This window comes from Peromyscus maniculatus, chromosome 5 (genome assembly GCF_049852395.1).
Source record: "Peromyscus maniculatus bairdii isolate BWxNUB_F1_BW_parent chromosome 5, HU_Pman_BW_mat_3.1, whole genome shotgun sequence".
NCBI classification, from domain to species: Eukaryota; Metazoa; Chordata; class Mammalia; order Rodentia; family Cricetidae; genus Peromyscus; species Peromyscus maniculatus.
The window spans coordinates 81,636,454-81,662,021 of NC_134856.1; the positions used below are offsets into that span (position 1 = coordinate 81,636,454).

At 45.1% G+C, this 25,568-nt stretch overlaps 1 protein-coding gene across 3 annotated transcripts in view; it reads right to left on the bottom strand.

Annotated features, from left to right (window-relative positions):
• The window catches only part of Camk1d (calcium/calmodulin dependent protein kinase ID), a 411,952-nt gene that overhangs the window by 257,797 nt on the left and 128,587 nt on the right, over nucleotides 1-25,568 (bottom strand). For all 3 annotated transcript variants that reach the window (XM_006974656.4, XM_042278119.2, XM_015993508.3), the window contains exon 2: nucleotides 634-765. In XM_006974656.4, coding sequence (XP_006974718.1) covers nucleotides 634-765 — 132 coding nt within the window. The remainder of the gene's footprint in view (nucleotides 1-633; nucleotides 766-25,568) is intronic.

Below are 25,568 nucleotides of genomic sequence, written 5' to 3' on the forward strand. Positions count from 1 at the left end.
AAGGGGATGAGATTTTGATTTGGTTCTATTATACATGAGAAGGGAAGATATTCAATGAATAAGTGAAGCTCTCTGGAAACTCCGGGGTGTCCAGTGCTGTGGGTGGCAGAGAAAGGGGGTAAGAAATCACAAAATGTAGAAACAGCACAAGAGGGATTGATATTCTGAGTTCTGCCACATATAAACTATACATATAGGGGTTTGGACAAGGGCTTTATCTTGCCAGCTTCACATCCTTATAAAAAAATAAAGCAATACCAGTGGCAAAAGTTATTATAATTCTCAGCACACTACACTATGGGAATGGTCTGAGTTCTACTTTATAGGAGAGACTGGGCCTCTGGAACCAACCAGTGTCACTCGGCTCTGGTGAATCAAGTCAGCCTACAACTGTGCCCTTTGGAGAGGACTCCCTCCAACGACTGCTACACTGTAAGACACCGGAGCTATAGGAAAGCATTTTCAGAGCACTACATGAGTACCAGTGGTCAACTGCTGGGCCCATTTCTTCCTGCAGGCTAGTAGCTGGTGACCCCTCCGACCCCTGTGAAGCCAGCCTCGCGCCAGGCCTTCTCCTTGCTCCGGAGGACGCTCAGACAGGATGGGGAGGAGAGGCTGCTCTCCAGCACTTACTTCCTAAGAACGGCGATCTCATTCTCGATGCTGCTCTCTTTGCCCTTCAGCGCCTTCTTCGGGATGCACTTCACTGCGAAGAGTTTCCCAGTTGCTTTTTCTTCAGCTAAAACCACTTCAGAAAAGGCCCCACTGTGAACAGAGAGGGAGAAGAGAAGGGTTAGGATGAGAGGGTTTGGTTTCAGAAAGGCCCCTCTAACTCCAGCACAGTAACAAGGAGCATGACCACGGGCATTATTGTCACTTTGTGTCCAGCAGGGCTCCTTCCCAATGTCCTTAGAAGAAAACATGTGGACAACCGTACCTCAATGCAAAGAGACAGTGGATGTCTACACAGGACCATAAGGGCAGTGGAGGCTGCCATGAGTTGGCTACTTTGAGTGCCCCTTGGCACCCTAATATACAACATGGTCAGGTTAGGGTCCTGTGGTAGGTAACAAGAGCATTCCCTAAAGAGGTTCCCCCTCAGAGAAAAAAAAAATGGTATCCATAGCATGGTCCTGTAGACCAAAAAGTCACAGATACTAAAATTCTCCAAGTCCCTATAGGCTCTCTCACCCACAGAATTTTCTAGAATACCTCACAAACACTGAATTAATTCTCATAAATTGATAAGGATATAATTACAGTGGGAGCTGGTGCTACATGAGATACTGGCACTTGGATACTAACTGGTAGGACTAGGCAATCTTTCATGCTTCAGCTTCCTTTCCAAACAAACAAACAAGGACCATATAGTGAGGATGATTAGCAAATCTGCAAATATAAATTCAACTCTTTGAGAAGAGAGAAACACACTGTAACCAGGATGTGTGGACCCTAAAAGCCCACCTCTCCCCAGTGATGGCATGCTCAGTCTGGACAGCATTCTCCTAGCCCAGAAATAGAGCCCACATCCTTTAGCCCCTAGCAAAGATATTCTTAAGCACAGATAGGACCAAAAGGGACAGGAATTCATATTTCTTTGGTATAGTGGACTATGAATTTTTGAGATAATGTTCCTACTAGAACATTAACTCTCAAGCAAGAAGTCTGTCCATTTTCGTGGTCTGCATTTAATTATACAGACCCTAAAGGGCAGAAGATAGTCATTCAATGAAACAGTCAAATAGGAAGTTCCAGCAAGAACCTTCTGCCCAAATCTATAAAGTAGAATTATTTACTCAGAAGGCTATGTCCTGAAGCTTCTTCAATCACTTAAAACAATCATCATTAAATATAAATACACACAGCCTCTCAACAGAATTTTCACAGAATAATCTTTGGAATCAGACAGTCCCTATGATATCTGCTCACTATCAAGGGGATTGGCCACAAAAAATCAGTTCAGAACAAGCCCAGAGCCCATGACCTGTGCTTCTCATCACTTCTTGTCCAAGGATAGAGTCACCCAATGAGGGTGAAGAAGACCTGAATACTCAGATGCCAGATCCCTCCTCCATCATGTAAGCACTGTGTTGAGACTAAGAAATCTCATGGTCTTTGGGAAAAGACCAGGCCTCCCACACCTGTAGTAATTTTACACCAGAGTCTCCTCATTCATTTTTGACTTCCACTCAACTCCTGCAATGCACATTATCCTGGAAAATTGTCATATGCTGTTTAAACTTGTTCAAAGTGAACTCTGGTAGTGAGGAGAACTTTCTTGTCCCAGACTCTAGCATGTTTGTTCTCAAATGTCCTCCAGATCCCTTTTCCTGGGGCAGGCTGCCCCTACTAAACTGTGACAGGGAGGAAAGATAGTAACAAGACAGCCCAAGAGTAAAAACACTGTGCCTTTGAGGACAGCTAGAAGGTGAATTCCTTCCAAGGAGGTTGTGACTGTTAATCCCATGGTAAGAAAATGGAATCTCCAAAAACACCAATGACAACCAATGTTGGAGAGGATGTGGAGCAAAGGGAACACTCCTCCACTGTTGGTGGGAATGTAAACTTGTACAACCACTGTGGAAATCAGTATGGCGGTTTCTCAGAAAATTGGGAATCGAACTACCTCAAGACCCAGCCATCCCACTCTTGGGCATATACCCAAGGAATGCTGATTCATTCCATAAAGATACATGCTCAGCTATGTTCATAGCAGCACTATTTGTAATAGCCAGAACCTGGAAACAACCTAGATGCCCATCAACGGAAGAATGGATGGAAATAATGTGGTACATATACACAATGGAGTACTACTCAGCAGAGAAAAACAATGAAAACATGAAATTTGCAGGCAAATGGATGGAACTAGAAAAAAATCATCCTGAGTGAGGTAACCTAAACCCAGAAAGACAGTCATGGTATGTACTCACTCATAAGTGGATTCTAGATATAAAATAAAGAACAATCAGACCACAGCCCATAGAACCATAGAGGCTATATATATATACTATGGAAGTCCCTAGGACGACTGTGGCTTATAATAAATTTTGGTTCTACTCAATTATTGAAAAAAAATAGCCAAATGAATGGAAACACATAACTATGAACCAAAGGCTGAGGGGCCCCCAGCTGGATCAGGCCCTCTGAATAGGTGAGACAGTTGATTGGCTTGATCAGTTTGGGAGGCAACTAGGCAGTGGGACCAAGTCCTGTGCTCATTGCATGAGTTGGCTGTTTGAAACCTGGAGCTTATGCAGGGACACTTGGCTCAGTCTAGGAGGAAGGGACTGGACCTGCCTGGACTGAGTCTACCAGGTTGATTGCAGTCCTCGGGGGAGGATTTGCCCTGGAGAAGGTGGGAATGGGGGGGTAGGCTTGGGGTAAGGGAAGGGTGTGGGAGGGGGGAGAATAGGGGAACCCGTGGCTGATATGTAGAACTGAATGGTATTGTAAAATAAAATAAATAAATAAATAAAAAAGACAAGAAAGATCCAGAAAAAAAAAAGAAAAGAAAAGAAAAAAGAAAATGGAATCTCATCTACAGATAGAAAGCTCAGCTCTGCCTGGAACTCTCAGTCTGGGAACTTAGTCATGACTGTTATAGCAGGGCTTCCCCAGTCACTTCTGCTGAATAACTGTAAGTGCCCAACTAGACATTGTCACCTTTCTACACTATTTGTTCTTTTACTAAAAAACCTCACCAGAGGGGAGATACTATCAGGAACTCTAGCTAATTCTAATAAGGTGCCCCCGGTCAGTTTCTGCTGGGTGTTTATAGGCCCTTGATTTAGTGTCACCTTTTCTTGACTCCCTCAGCTGGGCTGCTCCAGTCATCTTTGCTGCATTTTTTTTTTTTTTTTTTTTTTTTTGTTTTTCGAGACAGGGTTTCTCTGTGTAGCTTTGCGCCTTTCCTGGAACTCGCTTTGGAGACCAGGCTGGCCTCGAACTCACAGAGATCCGCCTGGCTCTGCCTCCCGAGTGCTGGGATTAAAGGCATGCGCCACCACCGCCCGGCCTTTTGCTGCATTTTTTTGAGCGCCTGATTTGAAGATGTTTTGCTATCTGTCCACCACTTCCATCTATCTGCTACTTGCTGCTTATTCCTTTACTTTCGCCTACTGTATAGATAATAAACTCTTTCAAAATCAAAAGCATGTCTACCATAGATGATTCTTTAGACTGTATAAAACAGTCCCCAATGCTGCTAACCCAGTGGGGTTGGTTGACGCCCCCACCCCCTGGCATCTTTCCAATTCGCAAAATCCATTCTCCAGAACACAGAGAATCCCTTCAGGGCTGCAAGTACCTGCCAGGGATGGGTCAATGGCTACTCTCAGGCCTCTCCTCGCTCACTGTCCCCTACCCTGCTCTGCACATACCCCAGCTCTTTTATTTCCACCAGGGAATCCACACAGACAAGAAGAGACCATGGCCAATGCAGGGGAGACAGTCTACTTAAAAGGGGACCTTCACCTGCAGATAGGAAGCTCGCATGAGGGAAAATAGAGCTTTTGACCTCTATGTGCCATTTTCTTCCTGGAAAACAGCTAGAATGTGAGATTATAGCTGGAGTTGGAAGGCTAGGGGAGAAGACTGAGAGCAGGGGTGGGACTCCAACAGCAGCACGCCCTCTGTGTTAGTTCTGCACTGTGGGTGGAAGGCTCTATCTAAGGTCCTGTGGGAGGGCAGAAACGTGGGTCACACGCCTGCAAAGTGTTTCACAAATGAAGCAGCTCAGGCTTGACAACATGAGCCACTCATGGGGTGCCTAGAGATTGACACGGGACAGGTACATGAGAAAGGCCCAGAAAGAGTTGCTGAAGTCCAATTATGAATGAAAGTCGGCCTGGACTTTATACCCTCAGGTATAGACTCAAAAGAAAAGGAGCTGGGGAGATGCCTTGGGAGCTAAGGTGCCTGCCATGTGAGCTGAAGGACTTTGAATTCAGATCTCCAGCACCCATTTAAAAGCTGGACATGGTCACACGCTGCTGTAACCCTAGTGCAGAGAGCAGGGAGACAGGTGAATGAATCCCTGGAGCCGTTGGCCAGGCAGTCTAGCCAATCTGTGAGCTCTGGGCTCAGTGAGAGCCCTGTCTCAAACCATAAGGCGGAGAGTAGACCAAGAGGACTCCTGACATCAACGTCTAAACTCCACAGGCAAGTGCACACACCCACATATGCACATGTAGACATATCCATTATACATGCTCACACATACAATAGGTACAGTATACACACAGAGAGAGACAGAGACACAGAGAGAGAGAGTTGAAGAAAGATGATTTTTTTGCCATAATCATAGCAGCATTACACACAACAGCCGTGAGATTTAAAAAAGAAATCAAGTGATGAATAAATAGACAAACAAAATGGAACATACAGACAATGTGCTTGTAGTCCAGTGCTAGGGAGACAGAGACCGGTGGTCCCCCAGGCTCACTGGCCAACCAGTATACCCCACATACTGGTTGGCCAGTGAGTGGCCATACATACACGCCATGTATAAAATGCAACATTATTCATTCCTTAAAAGACTCTGGCACATGATCCAATACAGATGAACCTTGAAAACGTGTGCTAGATGAAAGCCCCCATCGTGGAAAGGAGACACTATGTGTTTCCACTGCTGTGAGGTCCCTGGAGTACTTAGTTCATAGAGATGGAAAGTGGACTGGGGTGGAGGAAGGGAGAACAGGAAGTGACTGTTTAACTGGGACAGAGTCTGGAAACTGAGAAGGGCCCAGAAGCAGATGCTGGTGGTTACACAATGTATAATAGTTCAGAACCCACACCCAAAGTGGTTAAAATGATAAGGTTTATGGTATGCCTATTTTAGCACAATAAAAAATAACAAGAGAATGCTTACATGTGTACTCAGTGACATGGCTTCACATAGAGGTAATGGGAAAATGGGAGAAACTCTTCACTTGTTACCTCCCAAAAGAAGAGAGGACTTAGAGGGAAACTGCAGGGTACCAGGTGGCATGGACTGCTTGATATCTACAGAGTTCTCTGGAATGCATCAACTAATCTAGTCCTTGGGCAACTGAAAGATACAGTACACAAGAAGTCACTGTCAATGTCTTTAAGAACCAGGACATCAAGCACTGAGCCCAGTGCAGAGGCAGGATAGAGTGGGAAATCAGACATGCTCCTTAATCCCCTGAGCTCTTTCTTTTGGTGTGTGTGTGTGTGTGTGTGTGTGTGTGTGTGTGTGTGTGTGTGTGTGAATGTGTGTGTGAGAGACTGTGAGTGTGTGTGTATGGAATGTGTGTATATGAATGTGTGTGAGTGTGAGTGTCTGTGTGTCTATGAGTATGAATGTGTGTGTGTCTGTGTGCCTGTGAGTGTGTGTGTGTGCATGTGTGTGTTAGTTTCTATGTACAAATGTACATGTGCTTGCAGGTACACATTCATGTGAGTGTATGCCAAAGAACAACTTCCATTATCACTCCTCAGGTGCCATCCACTTTGTTTTTGGCAACAGGGTTTCTCACTAACCAGGAAATAGCCATGTGGGCTATACTGGTTGGCCAGTGAGTCCAGGGGACCATGTGTCTCTGCCTCCTAGCACTAGGTATTACAAGCACAGGACACCACACATCTCTTTGCTTTTTCCTCACATCCATAAGCACTTTGCTAACTGCGCCATCTCTTTAGCCCCCTCTGAGGTCTTCTTCAGTACACTGTGCAGGGGTGGTGATACCAGGAAGCCTGCCACCCCAGCACTGAAGTTGACAACAGCAGAAGGAACAGAAAGTGTTGTCAGGGCAATTGCCCTTACTCCCAAGCTTGAGCATACAAAACCACTCTTCTCATTTGCCCAAACAACATGCGTAAAATTGTCTTCCTAAAGTTTTCCAAAGGTGATGCTTTCTGGACTCAGACAATAAGATTAGCATGCATTTTATTGTTCTCACGATAAACAGAAATCACTTGAAGACACTTCCCCTGTTCAAGGAAGCTAACTAAAAACATCACTAATAAAATGGGTGAATGAACCTTTCAGCTACTTCCAGTGGAATTACACAACACACTTTCAGGAAACTGAGCTGGGGTAGCAGGATTACTGCAAGGGAAAAGGCCTGGGAGCCTCGTGGGCCTTCAGACAGCCCAGGACACCAAATGCCCAGGAAGTGGGGACAAAGAGTGCTGTCGCTTGTACTCTGCAGGCTGTGAACATAAGTGGGATGTTTTCAAAACTGAGTGGCATGACACTGTCCTAGACGGTCACATTTCTACCCGGCCAACAGCAGCCTATGATGTTAGTGTGCCTGAAGCACAGAACAGGCCCTCCTCCTCTGCAACCTGAGTGTTTCCTCATCTCCACCCAAGGCACACTGTGGGGGACACATTGGTTTACATCTGCCCAAGAGAACTAACACAACACTCCTTGTTTTGACCCGTGAAAATACTAGATCCGTGAGCTTATGGCATGTCCCCCACCAGGGTGATATAAGCAACAACTAATAGAAAAAAAGGAAAGGCAGGGTATTGTACAGACATAAAGGTGTTAGAAATGTATGATTGTAGGAGAAATAAAAATTCCAGTGTTCTGAAAAATTACACGTTTTCAAATGACAAAGATGTTTATTTAAATTATAAAGGAAGTCATTATTTAAAAAAAAATACCCAAGTTCTTACTAAAGTGAAATGTCTGTGACAAATAAGCAGAAAGGTCGGACAAGTTGTTCCTGCGACGCCAAGGATCTCTGCAGCTGTAGAGAACTGTGCAAACTGTGGGTGCTGGCACCTGCCCTGCCCTCCTTTAAATCAAACCATCACCTGGAGGCAGCCGCTGGGATTCTAAGTTGGGTACCAAGAAGGAAACCATCTTTGGAGGGCAGAGTCTCAAGACTAAGCCAATGTCATGGGACTAAAGAATTGTACACAACTGCTTGAGCTTTCAACTTCATTAAGAATGGCCCTAAAGCAGGTCCTTTTGTTTTGATCTAATAAGGCTCAAGAACGGAATCCTGCTACAGACTGTTGCACCCAGTCCACTGAGGATACACACCCAGGTCACGCTGAGTGTGATGGCCCAACATCCAAGTGACCCATGGGAGGGCGAGTGGGCTGGGCTCTGGGCAATGCCTCATCTTCCCATCCCCTCTGAAAAGCGAGAATATGCCACATGCCCTGAGGATGCCTAGGCTAATACCTGGCATTAAAGGTTTTGTGAACCATGGTTGTCAGGTACTCCCCAGATGTGAAAATATGCAGAGCCATTCCGAACATCCTATCTTCAGATCTGTGTCTTCTATTGAGGGGAGAGTTCAGAGCAGAGGCAAGTAAATCCTGGTTGTCCTTGCTTAACCGCCTACTCACTACCAGTTGTTACCATCAGAGCACAAGGTAGGCATGGGAGTGCACCCCTGGAGTTCCAGATGTTCAAGAAACTGAGGCAAGAGGACAGCTTGAGCCTAAGAACTTGAGGGCAGCCTGGGGAGCACGTCCAGACTGTTTCTTAAAAAGAAAGTGAGAGGGGCCAGCAAGGTGGTTATCTTAGGGTACTTATCACCAAGACTGGAGACCCGAGTTCAGTTCCCGACACCCATGTAGTAGAAGGAGAGAACCAATTCCTACAGTGCAGGTTGTCCTCTGACCATCAAGTATGTATTTATGTATTTTACACACACACACACACACACACACACACACACACACACACACACACACGTATGCACACACATGCACGCACACACACATGCAGATTCCTTAGATGGAATGACTTTCAGAAAGGATCGGGAGTTGTCTTTTTTGATTCATGAAGTATGCTGAACCAACCATTTGGTAAAATTATATTCATCCCAAATTAGACCAAGAAATAATCAGATACTGGAATGATCTGCCCTATTAGCTGAGAGTCAGCTATTATTGGCTCATTGCCTTTCTGTGCTTTTTAGTTGCTCTACATACAAATCAGATTGATTGTGTTATTAACTTTATTAACGGCTTCGCCTTTGGTCTGCTACCAACATCGCACCCCGCAGCTGGGCCCCCCAACATTACCCCAGTCCCCTCACCATCTATCAAAAGGTTCTGTTCACCAAGCACACCATTTCCCTGCTGTTGGGCCGGGACAACATGTATTTTTAAAAATAGGAAGAACGTAATCAGGAAAAGACAACGGAGTTGGTGATACTTATCTTGAGACAATCTAGGGACTAGACAGGCCCCATTTAGAGCTATTGTTTCCGAACAGTCCACTCTTAAAACAGAAAAAAAAAAAAAAAAACACATGTTAACCCCAACAGTCCTCTTACTGAGCAGAGAAAGTGAATGGATCGTAATACCACTGGACAAAGATGGTTTCCATGTCTCAGCAACTCCCCTGGCAGAAACCAAGCACTTTGAGAAATGCTTGCTCTTCCTGAGAGATCTCCGTACTTTCCCACGTCATGACTGCCATTCGGCAGTGCTGACTCAGCACACTTACCAAAAGACCCAAAACACATCCAGTGTGAAAAGTCAAATTCTGTCAAGCAAGTACATCAAAAGGGTCTTGATTTCCTGTCCTCATAGAAAAATGTGAGCCCTGCACGGAAACTGGTATCCAATTTAAATAAAGCATCTATTCACTAAGGTGTGCTTTACTATTTACTAAGGGCTTTCCCTCTACCTGGCAAAGGGCTACCTAGAACAGATACATAGTAGGCTATACATCAGTAAATATGAATGTTATATGTTATATTCATATATGTTATATTTGAATGTTATATTTACCGCTTACTCTTTATTTAAGACAAGCTTTCTCAAGAACCTGGGTCTCACCAATTCTGCAAGAACTGCCGCCCAGCCAGCTTCAGGGATGCACCTGCCTTCCTTCCCCTCCCCCAGTGACGGGATTGCAGACAAGCACTGCTGAGTCCCACTTTCTGCAGAACTGCTCAGGACCCAAACTTAAGTCCTCATGCTTGAACAGCAAGCATTTCACCAACAGAGCCATGGTCCCAGCTCCTATTCTTTTTAACTGAAAAAACAAAATGCCATCTTCCTCTGAAACCGGTAATTTCCTGTGGGAGCCCGTTCTCGGGTTCCTCGTGGCAGGTCCGCATAGAGGATGATTGGACCATGGGTCTGAGTGCAGGTGTCTGAGATGGTCTGCACTTGGCTGAGCTGGGGGGAGGTCTTTTGCTCCACCCCTAGGCATTTCTGTAAATACCTTAGGACAGAGCCAGTCAGGGCCCATTGGAATAGGTTCCAGGCCCTCTCAAGGCTATCCTGTATTTTCTATCTGTTTATCTCCATACCCTAAATCCTTCTATCTAATATTTCCTGCGGCTCTCACTCAAGAAAACTCTGGGGACCTGTAGGGTTGGTGAGTAGCTGCCCTGCAAATTCCACAATGACAAGCAAATGTCCATGAGATCTTCAAGAACCATGAAGAGGTATTCTTAACTATCCATCCGATTAGCCTGATTGTTGCCCTTATCCATTCTTCTTCTCAGTGCATTTCTGCGTCCCAAGCCACTGAAGCAGGTCTCAGCCGTGACAGCCTTGTGACTGGAAAAGGCATCAAATGGCTGGCACCCTCGCTGCCCTTGACATCTTCCGTTTCTAAAGGCTTTTCTGTGGCACTAAATCTTTACTGTTAATAGAGTCACTGATCCAAACACAGCAGACAAATAAATTCCAAGTGAATGCATACTGCCATCCTCAGAACATGCTTCATTTAGCAGCACAACTCTTCCCCCTGATTCTCTGACAGGCCCTCATATTTTACCTCTGTGGTCCTCATGTCACTTGTCAAAGGGTAACATGGACCCAAACAGAGTTGGCAAATTTGGGGGGTTTTGTTTGTTTGTTTGTTTTTTGTTTTGTTTTTCTTATCACACCACCAGGAAGGATTCTGGAAAGCCTAGTTTTTAGAGATGGTGGCAAGTAAAACATGTTGGCTCATTAGGGACCAGGAAGTCTCCCAAGGCCACAGCTTAAAGGGCTAGTGTCATTTACAGGCCCATAAAGCATCTAGATGGGGCTACTTGCTGTGTGGGAATATTTGACAATGGGTGCTGGAGGAATGAAGAGATGAATCAGGAACTCCTGGAATATTTTTGTCTTTCTATATCATCCAGATGGTATGTCTTGTGGCAGTTTATGCTGATGTCATTAGGAAGACATCGCTGTGAGGGGGCTCTTCAAAGTGCCTTCACATCTTCCTCAGATACGACAAGGACACAGACTTGGCAGATCCTTGTGCCCTTCTCTCTGACTACTACAAGGGTACAATGTTCTCTCGGTAACAGGGCAGTTCCTTTAGTAGGGCCAGTGGGCATCACCCCCAAATTGTAGGTATAAATGTGAGCTGAAGGCTGGGATAGAACAAAAGATTCATTGGAAACATGGCCAGCTTTGTCCTTACCATGGCCATCACAGCCCCACCTCCCTTTTTTTTCAAGTAGTACTAGGGATGGAACCCAAGGCTTACCGCTAGGGGAGTACTCTACCAGAGGGCTAAGCTGCATCCCTTGTTTTAGTTTTAATTTCTGAGACAGGCTCTCATTGCACTGTCCAAGCCGGTCTTGAACTCACCCCATAGCCAAGGCAGCCCTTGAACTTGGGGTCCTCCTGCCTCAGCCTCCCACATGGCTGGGATTATGAGCCTGGCCAGAGGGTGGTAGGACCCTCTTATTGCCAACACTCCTGAAAGGTTGACTTTCACTGTTGCTTAAAGCAATGGCTGAACAAGAACTTGAAGAGGAGTCCTTGGGCTTCCTGAAAACTTGATCCTTTCAGTGTCCTCTTCAACTCCCCAAGCTCCCTCATAAAACCAGAGTCCTTGCACACTCGGTGACGGGTGATCGGACCGCTGGCTGCAGCTGTGCAAAGAAAATAGCATCAATATTCTGCTTTTTTTTTTTTTTTTTTTTTTTGGTTTTTCGAGACAGGGTTTCTCTGCGTAGTTTTGCGCCTTTCCTGGAGCTCACTTGGTAGCCCAGGCTGGCCTCGAACTCACAGCGATCCGCCTGGCTCTGCCTCCCGAGTGCTGGGATTAAAGGCGTGCGCCACCACCGCCCGGCCAATATTCTGCTTTTTTAAAGAGCAATTAATGTTAGAAATAGCAAATAATTAGGATCCTGAATAATCTGAAAAATATGATGGAGATGGCATGGTGGCACATACCTATAACCTCAGCACAGAGGAAGTGAGACAGGAGGAACGTCAGGAATCTGTGGGCTACACAGTGAGTTCCAAGTCAGCCTGGGCTACACAGTGAGATCCAGGTCACTCTGGGCTACACAGTGAGATCCAGGTCACTCTGGGCTACACAGTGAGATCCAGGTCACTCTGGGCTACACAGTGAGTTCCAAGTCAACCTGGGCTACACAGTGAGATCCAAGTCAACCTGGGCTACACAGTGAGATCCAAGTCAACCTGGGCTACACAGTGAATTCCAAGTCAACCTGGGCTACACAGTGAGATCCAGGTCACTCTGGGCTACATTGTAAATTCCAAGTTAACCTGGACTACACAGTGAGATCCAAGTTAGCCTGGGCTACATAGTGAGTTCCAAGTCAACCTGAGCTACACAGTGAGATCCAGGTCAGCCTGGGATATATAGTGAGAGCCAAGTCAACCTGGGTTATACAATAAGATCCAGGTCAACCTGACTACATAGTGAGATCCAGATCTGCCTGAGCTACATAGCAAAACTGTCTCCAAAACAAACAGGCAAAAATACACACATACACAATAGAACACTAAACACCTATTTAAAATAATGAAGTAGATTTATGTGATTGAATTATCCCCAAGATATAAGTGAAAGAATATATGTTATGTTCACATTTATATTAGAGAGAGAGAGAGAGAGAGAGAGAGAGAGAGAGAGAGAGAGAGAGAGAGAGAGAGAGAGAGAACCTAGGGAAGGATGGACAAGAAGCTGTGGCACTCCTTCCTCTGGGGAATGGTGTGGGAGTGAAACTTATTGGAGGCCTCATTTCGACTCATTTTATTATGTACCCATACTTTCTCTATTGAAAGTTAATGAAATGGAGAAGTGTTTAGGAAAAGAGAGAGAATAATCAATAATAATAGTCTACACAAAGTGACTAGCTAATCAAAACCCTGTACTGAATATTTTAATTGGATCAGCCAATTAGCTATATGACAATGACAAAATGCCAGTGACAACCCTGTCCCACAGCCAAGTTTACCCTCTGTGCTGTGGAGACCGCCTGTCTAGACAGGACTCCTAGGAACGGGTTATGCAGCCCTGGTTCATAGACGGCCACACACCTTCCCTGATACAGAAGTACAGTAGCCTTTGAGACAAATAAAAGTCTGCACCGAGACTACTCTTGAAGAAGGTAACACTGGGGAACTCATTGATGGAGAAAGGAGAATTTGAAATGGGCCTTGAAGAATGACTATGTTTCAATGTACAGAGGTGCAGGGCCATGAAGATAGTTGGAAGACAAAGCAAGGCTGATGCAGTAGAACATGTTCAAGGCCGGCGGGGGCGGGGGGGGGGAGGGGGGGAAGAGAGCTGTCTGAAGAGAGTAGGTGTCAGAGAATTGAGGGAGCATGGTTTGTAGTGATACGCACAATGCTCAGCACACATCCCAGTGTGTCTCATGTTCTCTGTATTCACAGCCCTGTATAATCTTACAGTAGAGAGATTCAGGATCCCCCCCCCAAGATATCCAGGTTCTGATTTGTGAATATGCCACCTGATGCAGCCAAGGAGATTTTGCAGTTGTAACTAGGTTGTCTATTCTACTGTGAGAAGTGTCCTGGGTGCAAGACTATAATCACAAAGGTCCTTGCAGCAGGAGGACAAGAAAGGTCAGATTCGGAGGTGATGTGACAATGGAAGTCAAGCGACATCCCTGCTGGAAGAGATCAAGTCAAGAAAGCTTTCAGCTCCTACCTAGCATCTAGAAGGACAAGGAGTAGACTCTCAAAAAAAAGGGTAAAGCCGGGCGGCGGTGGTGCAACCTTTAATCCCAGCACTCGGGAGGCAGAGCCAGGCAGATCTCTGTGAGTTCGAGGCCAGCCTGGTCTACAGAGCAAGATCCAGAATAGGAACCAAAACTACACAGAGAAACCCTGTCTCGAAAACAAACAAACAAACAAACAAACAAAAATTGAATGTCAAGGAAGAGAACAAGCCCTCCCAATGTCTTGATTTTGCTTCGCAAGATTCAGTTTGGGACTTCTGATCAAAACTAAGATAGTCTGTGGTAATCAAAAGCCACTGAGTTTTGCTAATTTGTGATAGCAAAAGTAGGAAATAGATACAAAATCATCATCATCATCATCATCATCATCATCATCATCGGTCACCACTCAGAAACTAGACTCCTAAGGCTTAAGAAGTTATACAAATCTCAAGAACAGAGAGGGAGAACAAGGAATAAGAGACCATGATAAATGAAGACCCCATGGGAATAGGAAGAAGCAAAGTGCTAGAGAGGTCCCCAGAAATCCACAAAGATACCTCCACAATAGACTACTGGCAATGGTCAAGAGAAAGCCTGAATTGACCTACTCTGGTGATCGGATGGCCAAACACCCTAACTGTCGTACTAGAACTCTCATCCAATGACTGATGGAAGTGGATGCAGAGATCCACGGCCAGGCCCCAGGTGGAGTTCCGGGAGTCCAATCAGCAAGAAAGAGGAGGGATTGTATGAACGAGAATTGTTGAGTCCATGATTGGAAAAAGCACAAGGACAAATAGCCAAACTAGTGGAAACACATAAACTATGAATTAATAGCTGAGGAGCCCCCAACTGGATCAGGCCCTCTGGATTAGCTTGAACTATTTGGGAGGCCCCCAGGCAGTGGGACCGGGACCTGTCCTTAGTGTATGAGCTGGCTGTTTAGAACCTGGGGCTTATGCAGGGACACTTTGCTTAGCCTGGGTGAAGGGAGGAGAGGACTGGACCTGCCTGGACTGAATCTACCAGGCTGAGCTGAATCCCCAGGAGAGTCTTTGCCCTGGAGGAGATGGGAATGGGGGGTGGGCTGGGGGGAGGGGGGCGAGAGGGGGGAGGACAGGGGAATCCGTGGCTGATATGTAAAATTAAATTAAATTATAAAATAAAAAAAGAAAAAGAAGTTACACAAATCTCAAAGCCACTGACCAGGAAGCAACAATATTCAAACTTGAGAGTGATGTGTGGACAGGAGGATTTTCTGAGAGAGAGCAAGGGCCCACGCTGTGTGTGCTCTGAACAGCTGATGGAAAAGTGTGCACCTGATGCAGGCCGTGATGAGAAGGGAGGGCTTAAGCAAGTGGGAAAAATAAACAGAGCCGATTAATATGCAAAATCCTCGTTCCAACCAAATGCATTTGGATTGCATTCCATGTCCTTGAAACTTCCCTTTGAACAGGAACAAATGATTCTGGCATGTAGTAAGTTTGTGTATGGCCCACAGTTTCCTTATTGATGCTACTTAATGTCATAAAAAATGCTTTCTTTTTACCTTTAAAAATCCCTCCCCTCTTGTCTGTCTTTGCTATATACATTTTGATCTCTGAGCTGCCTCTTGGGTAATTTCATAAACAAAGCTGTAAACGGAAGGTGGTCATGATGTGTGCTAGTCTGTGCATCCTCAGGAGGACAGAGTTGAATGTGTGTGTGTGTGTGTGTGTGCAGTATGTGCATATGTGTGTGCATATGTATTACTAGGGATCAAACTCAGAGCCTCATGTATGTTAGGCAAATACTTGATTACTGAGATACAGCTTCATCCATGTGCAGACTACAGTAGACAGAATAATTCCTTTTCCTCACAATATTGTGCAAAACAAAATGAAGCTCTTCTAACCTAGATAATTGCCATCACCATCATCTTCATCATCATCATCATAGCATTACCACATCACCAATACTACTTATTGAAGCTTACTTTAAAATGATATCACCAACCAAAATTTTATTCTACCAACAACTCGACATGGTAGCGTTATCATGCCCATTCTACAGCTGAGAAAAGCAAGGCTCAAAGATATTCACATTTTTGCTACCAAGCTAAGAACACTGACAGTCTAATAACCTTATGCCGAAGTCCTCCTCTGTCGTTTTGAGAGCATACCGCTTCACCAGCAGTCTAGCTGCCGTCCAACCTCACATTCAGAAAGAGTGAGGATAGTGGGGTACCAAGGCTTTTCAACTGTGCTCCCCACCCTCCCAAAGTGTCCAGAGTCCCCTGTCCTTACCTCACAAATAGTCATTTGTGCTAGATGGGTAAATTCATTAACATTGTCGTAGCCAGAGATCCTCCCAATAGAACAGCTGGCCCTCTCCGGAGTTCCTCCGGTGTTTACACCAGCCAAGGGCTGAGGCAGGTTCTCTTCCTTCCTACTTCGCTGAGCCTGCACTCTATGCCGGCAGAGAGGGGGGCAGAATTTTTCAGAATTTTCCACCCTAAATCCAGTTCTCAGTGCTCTAGAATTAGGTCCCTCCCCCTGGTCTTGGCTTAACTTTCACTTTTTTTCCAAACTACAAATACTCAGTAGGAGCCAAACTGATCCCCCCTGCACACCCACTGGCCCTTCTCTTTGTCAATGGCCCACACATCTCATTATGCATTTCCTGATTAATAGAACCAACTTAATCCTCCAGCACAATTGACAGGCCCTTTTGTCTCTTACAATATAATCACATTAACTTTTCCCAGTTGATAGAAAAGTCCATACCTCTTCAGGCTTTGCTATGGGGGAATAATATATTTGTTGTTCACCCACTTACACACAGAAGCTGCTAGTCAATTTATTATAAAGAGTTGATGATACATATATTTCTGGCCAAAACTAACAGTATGTCTGCCTTGTGACCCCCCGCCCCAACAGAACAAAAGATGATACCATGGTACTAAACCTTGCCCAAACAATAAAGGCCTGAGCATAACAGTCTGGTTCACTTGAACTGTTTCAATTTCTTGGGCATGAGGGTTATGATCCATCAGAAAGAACATAGGGACAAACATGCTCTTGACAGTACTCCCAATTCCCCAAGGTCAGGAATTAGGACATTGTTCAGACCAACAGAGAGGCCCATGCCCCAGACTCATGCCTCTCAACCTGGCCCAGGAGAGCAGAAAAAGGATCCAGCTGTGGAACACACCCCAGGTCTTCCATAGCAGCTTCCCTGACCCTTGGGGCTGGGCTGCCCTGAAATTCAGGACAGGTCAAAATAAGACAGTCCCTGAAGCAAAGACTCCACAGACTAGATGATTTGGGAGCTTCCAAAACACTAGGCTGTCTAAAAGACTCTCCCCAAACTGGCCCATGATTAAAGTCCTTGAGATTCCATCAGCAAGCCACTTCCGGCTTAAGAGACACAACCATTGACATCCCCATAGAAATCAGAGTGTGTTTCCTGGGAACAGGCCAACGTGCCACATGAAGACATTAGCCGAGCTCAGCAGGAAGTCCTTAATGAAACTGGAAACTAGCCATGCTTTAAACATGAGTTAGCTCCAGTCCGGGGAAGAGTAGCTGTTCTTTCAAGGAAATGAGAATGGCACGGGTCACATAAGACGGGGCACTTTGTGCGCTACCTCCAGGTGCTAAGGAACAGCGGCAAAGAGCCTCAGACACAGAGGGCAGTTCACACATCTGGAAGCTGCAGGGATCGGAAGGGGCGGGCAGGCCTTTAGTCAGTGAACACACACTGAACCAACTTATCCAAAAGGGGTTAAAGAGAGGCAAATGGGCTTCTCTGTCCCTCGGAGCTCCCGTGCCAGGGTGAGGGAGGCAGAGAAGAAGGAAATCCATAGGTGGCTGGGGACTTGGATCAGTTGGTAAAGCATTTCACCAGGCAAGCATGAAGCCCCGAGTGTCATCTCCAGAAGCCATGTAAAAAGAGCTAAATGTGGTGACCTGCACTTAGAATCCGAGCTTTGGGAAGGTGGAGGAGGTAGGTCAATAGATCCATGGAGTTTGAAGCCAGCCATCCTAGACTAATCAGGGGTCTCCAGGCCAATGAGACTCTGTCCTGAAACGAGGCACACGGCACCTGAGTAACAACAACCAACATTGTTCTCTGCCCTCCGTATGTATGTATGCACAGGTGTGTGTGTGTGTGTGTGTGTGTGTGTGTGTGTGTGTACCCCAGTCTGCACTGAGCCAGAATCCCGCTGAGTTAGTCAGCATCCCTCCTTAGCCCCAGATGCTTCCTCCTATCATTTCGCATCTACTGACCCCACCTGCTCTTTGACCACACACTTTCCCTGTCCCATGCTGTATGCTGACCTGAACCCCATTTCTCTACCCCTCTACAAAGGGGGCCTATTGGAACAATCCCATTAGAGCTCCCCAGCATCATGCTTGCACAGATGCTATCAAGGAGCTTTTTCAAGGAGCCTCCGAAGTTAGAATCGACTCACTTCTACTGAAGTTCTTCCCTGAGCTATGAGAAGCCCGCCATTCTGCCTGGCACTCACTCATGAAGCTGCCTGGACTTGTCCCTTTTTCTTGCTTGAGAGACAGCTCTTCTGCTCCACTACCTCCTCCTTCAGCTGAGAACTTCAAAGAAGAACCCCACACCTGCCCTCAGACCTGAAGCACAGCACACAGACCACACCACCCCACATCTAGCAACTGGCCTGCACCTCCTCTAGCTCCCCCTAGAACCAGTATTTCACCCTCACGATGGCAAAAGCCATCCCAGGTATCAAGAAGGGAAGGTTCTAGAAATATACGTAAAGCACACAGACACAAACAAATGGAATGCTACTGTGACTCAACATTTCTCTCCTTTGCCTCATACTTCAATCCTTCTGAAAATTATGTTTAAAATACGAATTGGCCACACTAATTGTCTTCATCTCTACATCAGATACACTTCAGCAGCAGCAGGGGAACACAGAAATGAATCACTATGCCTTGTCCCTCCAGAGCGCTAGGCTGAGGATCTGCAGGGATTGCTTGCACTCTCTGAGCTGTGCAGTCCTGGCCCCTTCTCCTAAGGGCAAGCATCGTATCGGCAACAATGATAGTGGCCTTGTTCCTTTACTTGATTTTTGAATCAAAAATGCCAGTCCTGCACAGCAAGCTCCCCCTTCCTGTGTGTGCAGCCACCACCTGGCAGTGACTTCCTCTCCACGAGCCTCATGGAGCTGAACAAAGATCAAAGTGTGCAGCTTACAAAGGAGACCACGAGAACACATGTTGCACGTTGTTGCTGTCCTTCTGTTCGGCACTGGCTGCTGCATCCATACCCAGGTGAGTGGTATTTAGGAAATAACTGTGGATGCCTTGCTGGCTATAATTACAAAGAAAAAAAATCTAGCTTCCTTAAAGAGCTCATGTTAATAACATTTCTAAATTTAAAAATTACAGTGAAATGTAGGAGACATTTAAGGGGGAAAGAATGAGAAGATCCGCGTATGTTAATCTCCTTAAGATGCGAATTCCACAATCTTATCAGAAAAAGAAAAAACATTCAAGTCTCACAAATAAAATCTTAAAGTATTAACATCCACACCACACCAAGGGCCTTCCACTGAGAACTCATATGCCCATTCACAGAAACCCATGTCCAGCAGAAGATAACCCCACACACATACACCATCAAATACATGTAGACAAAACACAAGCATACAGCCCACCCCACAGAATGGTCAATTGACACACTCACCAACCTTCAAGACTCATTAGAAAACAAACCAATACAGGACTGGAAATAGACAGATCAATGGTTAAGAGCATTTGCAGCTTTTGCAGAGAGCACAGATTCAGTCCCTAGCACCCACACTGGGCAGCTCACAACTGCCTGTAACTCTAGTTCCAAGGGATTCAATATTCTCTTTCGACTTCCTAGACTACTAAGCATGCATATAATGCACATACATACACATAGGCAAAACACTCATACACATAAAATAAATATTTAAAAAAGAAATTAAGGGGGTTGGAGAGATAGCTCAGGGGTTCAGAGCACTAGCTGCTCTTCCAGAGGACCCAGGTTCAATACCCAGCACCCACATGGCAGCTCACAACTATCTGTAACTCCAGTTCCAGGAAACCTGATACCCTCACACAGATATACATGCAGACAAAACACTAATGCGATAAAAATAAATAAATCATAAAAAAAGAAATCAAAACAATGCTAAGTAAACCTTCAACAAGACCATTTTATTCAGGTTTGGAAAAGAAGTCTTCTGTGAGAAAGCGGATGAGTAGAGATTGCACCAACACTTTTGCAAAGTATTCCAGCAGTGCTTATTAAATCACATTTAAGAACCTAAATAAAAGCAGTATACAGTCATGTATATTGATATTAAATAAATCCATATCTATAAAGATGGTTATTGAAGCACTATAGGAAGTGAAGAATATCTTTTAATAACTTGTTTCAGCTGGCCCTTGGCACGCACTTGTAAGATCAGACCTTGAGAGGCATAGGTGTTGGGGATGAGTGAAGTCCTGATTGAATGGGTGTTGTTGACATAGGCACAAGCATGTCAAGGACCCTAATGCCTCAGCCCCATGGGAGTGGCAAAGCCTTCTCCTGATGAGGAGTCTCAGAGGGGATGGCAAAGCCTTCCTTGGTCCAAGTGCAAATGTTGACAGTGTATGTAGACAATGTTCACCATAGCTTTCTCCCCCTGGATGTTCATAGCCAGAAGACTGATCCCCTACAGAGACTTCTACTGAGATTAGCTAAACCTGAGTTCTTATTCAGCATATATAATAACCCTGACTCCTTGTTAGCTGTATGCAATAACCCTGTCACCCTGTTCAACTGAATATAATAAACACACAGCTTCTGAGGTCCTATGGCTTCTCCAGCAGAGAATCTAGTCTACCCAATGTCAGCTTTTCTATGTGTGTGGGACCATGTGTCCTTATTCTCTCATCACCCTGAGTCAGGGTTCCAAGACCCAAGCTGTGCAAGGATGCGACACCTCTGTGTACAAGAGGATTGTTGCAAGTCAAGGCCAACCAGATCAACAAAGTAAGTGCCAGGACAGCCGGGACTATAGAGTAAGATCCTGCCTCAATACAATAAAAACAAATAAAACCATTCATTTTCAGTGGAGTACAATCCATTCAAACTACAGACCATGATGTACCCACAATCCATACTAAGTCATGTTAATTTCTCAGCCATGACAAAATACCTGAGAGAAGCAGCCTAAGAAAGGTAGGGCTCCCCTGGGCTCACAGTCTGAGAGCGCAGTCCATGCTAGTGGGGAAGTGGCAGAGGCGGGAGCTGAGGAGTGGGGAAGTGGCAGAGGCGGGAGCTGAGGGCAGCTGCTCACATTGCATTCACAGTCAGGAAGCAGAGAGAGACAAGTGCTGCTGCTCACCTCACTTTCCTCCCTTCAGTCAGTCAGGGACTTCCTGCCCATGCAATGGTGTCACTCACAGTCTGGATGGGTTTTCCCATCTCAGGTAACCAAATCTAGAAACCCCCTCTCAGACATAATCAGATGTTTCTCTCAGGGGATTGTAGATCCCGTCTACTTGACAACAGATATTAACCACTGCAATATGCTACAGCTGTATGTAGTTGTCAAGAGATATGCAAATACCCCAGTATATGTAGAGGGTGTAAACAGCTCAGAGGAGATAAATAAACTACGGTTAACTCACAATAGTTCAGTCGGTGGAAAATTAATTAAATGATAGGATCTACTTGTATTAGCACAAATAAACCTTAAAATCATGAAAGTGAAAAAAGTTTACCAAAATTTAATTACATGACTGTTTCTGCTTATGTTGATAGGAAAAACACAATCATCACATATGAAGGCCCACATCGTTTGTTCCTAACACACACAGATGCAGTGAAAGAACAGAGACACACCAGTTTCAAGGAAAGGGTGCTCACGGGGAGCAGAGAGACAGACGCAGTGAGACATGACAATATGCAGAGCTTTCTGTCTTAGTAATCTGAAGCAACTGGGACAACCTGTTAGTGAACATTTGCTCATTCTGGGTGGTGAGTACACGGTAGTCTGTTCACTTATCTTTCTGTACTTTGGTAAATTTGACAGATTTTATAATAAAAAAAATAATAAACCCACAGCTCAACAGGCAATGAATGGAACCTACAGGAACCTGAAGGGTTAGGTCACACACAAGGAAAGACAGCCAAGGCTTTTGGGAACCTATTCCTCACCCTGGGTTTCTTTGCCCAGCCTTAATACCAGGGGAGGTGCTTAGTCTTACTGCAACTTGATATGCCATGTTTTGTTGATACCCATGGGAGGCCTGCCCCTTTCTGAACAGAAACTAAGGAGGAGTGGATTGGGGGCAGGCAGGGAGAGGGAAGAAGGGAGGGAATGGGAGAGAGAGGAGGGAGGGGAAACTGAGTCAGGATGTAAAATAAATTTTATTAAAAAATTTTTAACACACACACACACACACACACACACAAAGAAAAGTCAGCCTAGCTGAGACCAGGTTTCCTCCAGTGGTGTAGCCACTGGTTAGTTGCTCATAAAAGCCTCCATAATGAAGCTCAGTGGATCAACCTGTTGGAAGGAAGAAGAGGTTCAGTGGAAGTAGAAGGGAAACAAGAGACAGAATGGGGAGAAAATATGTTAAGTATCTATTATATGTGTGTATGGCATTGCCAAAGAAAGAATGTAATGTTTTCTTCAAAGGACACCCCAAGTATCTGTACCTTTGGGACAGTCCTGGTTTATATTAACAAACCCAAGGCAGGGTTCAGGAAAAGTTACTCAGCCTCCTTGAGCCTGTATTCTAATCTTTAAAATGGGAATAATCAACAGTGCTTACCTTATAGGGTTATAAAAAAGGTTCCCATGATAAGAGGAAACTGCACAGCCACTCGTCAGGACAACTGAGAAAGAAAACAAATTTCGTGGTGGCCAAAAGTAAGCCGTCAAGTGGTCAGGGATCTTTTAGGCATTAGAATCTTCTAGAGTAAACTTTGAACCACAGAAATGAGGGCCTTGTCCCCACTGACACAACAAACAACCAAGAATATCAGGATAGAACCAGAGGTCTCTGGACATTGGTGAGATAGTTTTTGTGGTGATATTTTATTTGTGCTGAAATATGGTGATATTTTATTTGTATGTTAAATAAAGTTTGCCTAGAGATCAAAGGGAATAGCAAGCCATTTTAAGGTAAACACACAAGTCTGGCAGTGGCAGCACACACCCTTAATCTGATCACATAGTAAGCAGGGTCTCTGTATGTTCAAAGACATACTAGGGAACAGCAAAGCATGGTGACACACACCTTTCATCCCAGTACCAACCATAGAGACCTGGAGGTCTGTAGAGACAGGCAGTAACAAGGAAGTGAGGTAGCTGGGCTAAGAGCCAATGAGAGGGCAGAACAACAAGGCAATAAAAGCCTGGGTAGACAGGAAGTAGGTCTCTTGGGAAGCTATGCAGCATGGTGAGGTAAGGCTAGCTGGTGGCTCTCACTATTTCCCTGATCTCTAAGGCTTTCACCCCTGTGTTTGGCTCTGTGTTTCTTATTTAATAAGACCATTTAGAAAGTCATCTACAAGTTTTAGCAACCCTGGCTTCATTAGTTCCTTGAGCTGACTCATGGAGGACATAATAGTCATTGTCAAGCAAGAAATATCACATAATAGCTGGTGTTCATCATTAACAATGATGGAAGAAGAGATTAGAGTCCCTGGTCTGAAGGAAAAAGATGAAAGACCATATGTCAAACAAAAGGTAGACGGCAAACACACGTGTGCACATACACAAATGTTGATACATGTACATAGAAAGCAATGGTTGATTTGTTTAGTGATCCCTTGATGGACAAAACTACCAGGGCCTAATTAGCCAAGCTTCTACACAATGTCACATTTGTAATAGTCTTTATTGAGAATATCTGGGTATGGGAACCGTTAAAAATTAACTCAAGAGAATTCTCTGATTCAGAGATCAGAGATCTTTGTGATTTGGGACAGAAAATCTCCTTTCTCTATATTATCAATTCCCCAGCCTCACTATTTAACAGCCATTTCCAACATCAACTACCCCACAGGGAAAGCTAACAAAAGCAAATTTGGGACCCACCCAAAGAGAACACTGGGAAAATATTATCGCTATGAAACAAAGAAAGGCAAAGCCAAGACAGGGGACAGCAACTGTGGGTCTCCTTCCTCCGCTGCAGTCAGTCTCTGGTGCTTCGTGTTTGAATGTGGAAGATGTATTTTATTCCTGGCAGGAGTACATGCCTTGCTCTTCTGTGCAAAACAGGAAGGTTCCGCTTTTGCTCAGTTTTGATGGTTCCCTGGAGTCGCCCCTGCTCCGTGGTGGTTCCTGATGGCAAACATTGTAATCATCATTTTGCTTATTAGGGACTTAGTTCTAAATAATTGGACTTTGTCCCCAGACAGTCTGCTTAAGCAAATCAGATGAGGAAGGTCTAGGCCTTGGGAATCCTCTGGTGCTGGTCATTTCCATAAGTCCCTGGCAGCAATTTACCTCATTTTAATACAAAGCAGACAGGGAATGAACGTGCTCAGGGCAGGCTGTTGGACAGAGAGCCTGGCTGCCACCTGACTTGGTCCCTAATACACAGCCAGCCTTCTGGATCCACAGCTCTCTATCCATGGATTCAACTAACTTCAGACTGGAAGGGCTGCCTTCATTGTTGTTGTTTGGGGGAGTTGGGAGGCCTTTTATCAGTTCTGTTCCATTTGGGTTTGGTTGAGACAGGGTCTTATGTCGCCAAGATCAGCTTCAAACTCACTACATACCAGAAGTTGTCCTTGAACCCTTGATTTTTCCTGCCTTCACTTGAGTAGAGGGCTGAGATTACAGGCATGTACCACCACACCCAGCATAATTGTTTTTAACATGCCAGTTCCAAACATGTATGCATTTTTTCTTGTCATTTTTTTCTATACATAATACAATATGGCAAGTACTGCCACAGAATTGACACTGAAGTAGGTAATTGATCAAGAGATGATCTAGCCGGGCGGTGGTGGCGCACGCCTTTAATCCCAGCACTCGGGAGGCAGAGCCAGGCGGATCTCTGTGAGTTCGAGGCCAGCCTGGGCTACCAAGTGAGTTCCAGGAAAGGCGCAAAGCTACACAGAGAAACCCTGTCTCGAAAAACCAAAAAAAAAAAAAAAAAAAAAAAAAAGAGATGATCTAAAGTATACAAGAGTGCAGGTTGCATGCATCTCATGTACAGAGACTTAGTGTCCAGAGTTCGGTATCTGCAAGAGACCCTGGAACAATCATGGAGGTTAATGAGAAATAATCCTATGTTTGGCTTGTATTTGTGAAGAGAAACAGTAACAGAACACCATCAGCCTAGTTCTGCCACCAGGAAGTGTAATACGAATCTTAAAAGGTCTTATTAATTAAAAAAAAAAAAAAAAAAAAACCCGGAGCCAGATGTTGGGGTGAATGCTGAAAGATCAGAGAAGCAGAACAAGCCTCAGCCAACCTCACCTCACCAACTCCTCAGCCAATCCTGTTTCTGTGAATCCTCAGACTGAAAGCCTCTGAGTCCTCACCCCTGAGGGTCTCAGCGAACTTCTTCCTCCATTAGCTCATCTCTATGAACTCCTCAGTCTGAAGACGTTGAGTTCCTATTTCCTCACGCTTCATATACCTTTTTCTGCCCTGCCATCTTAATT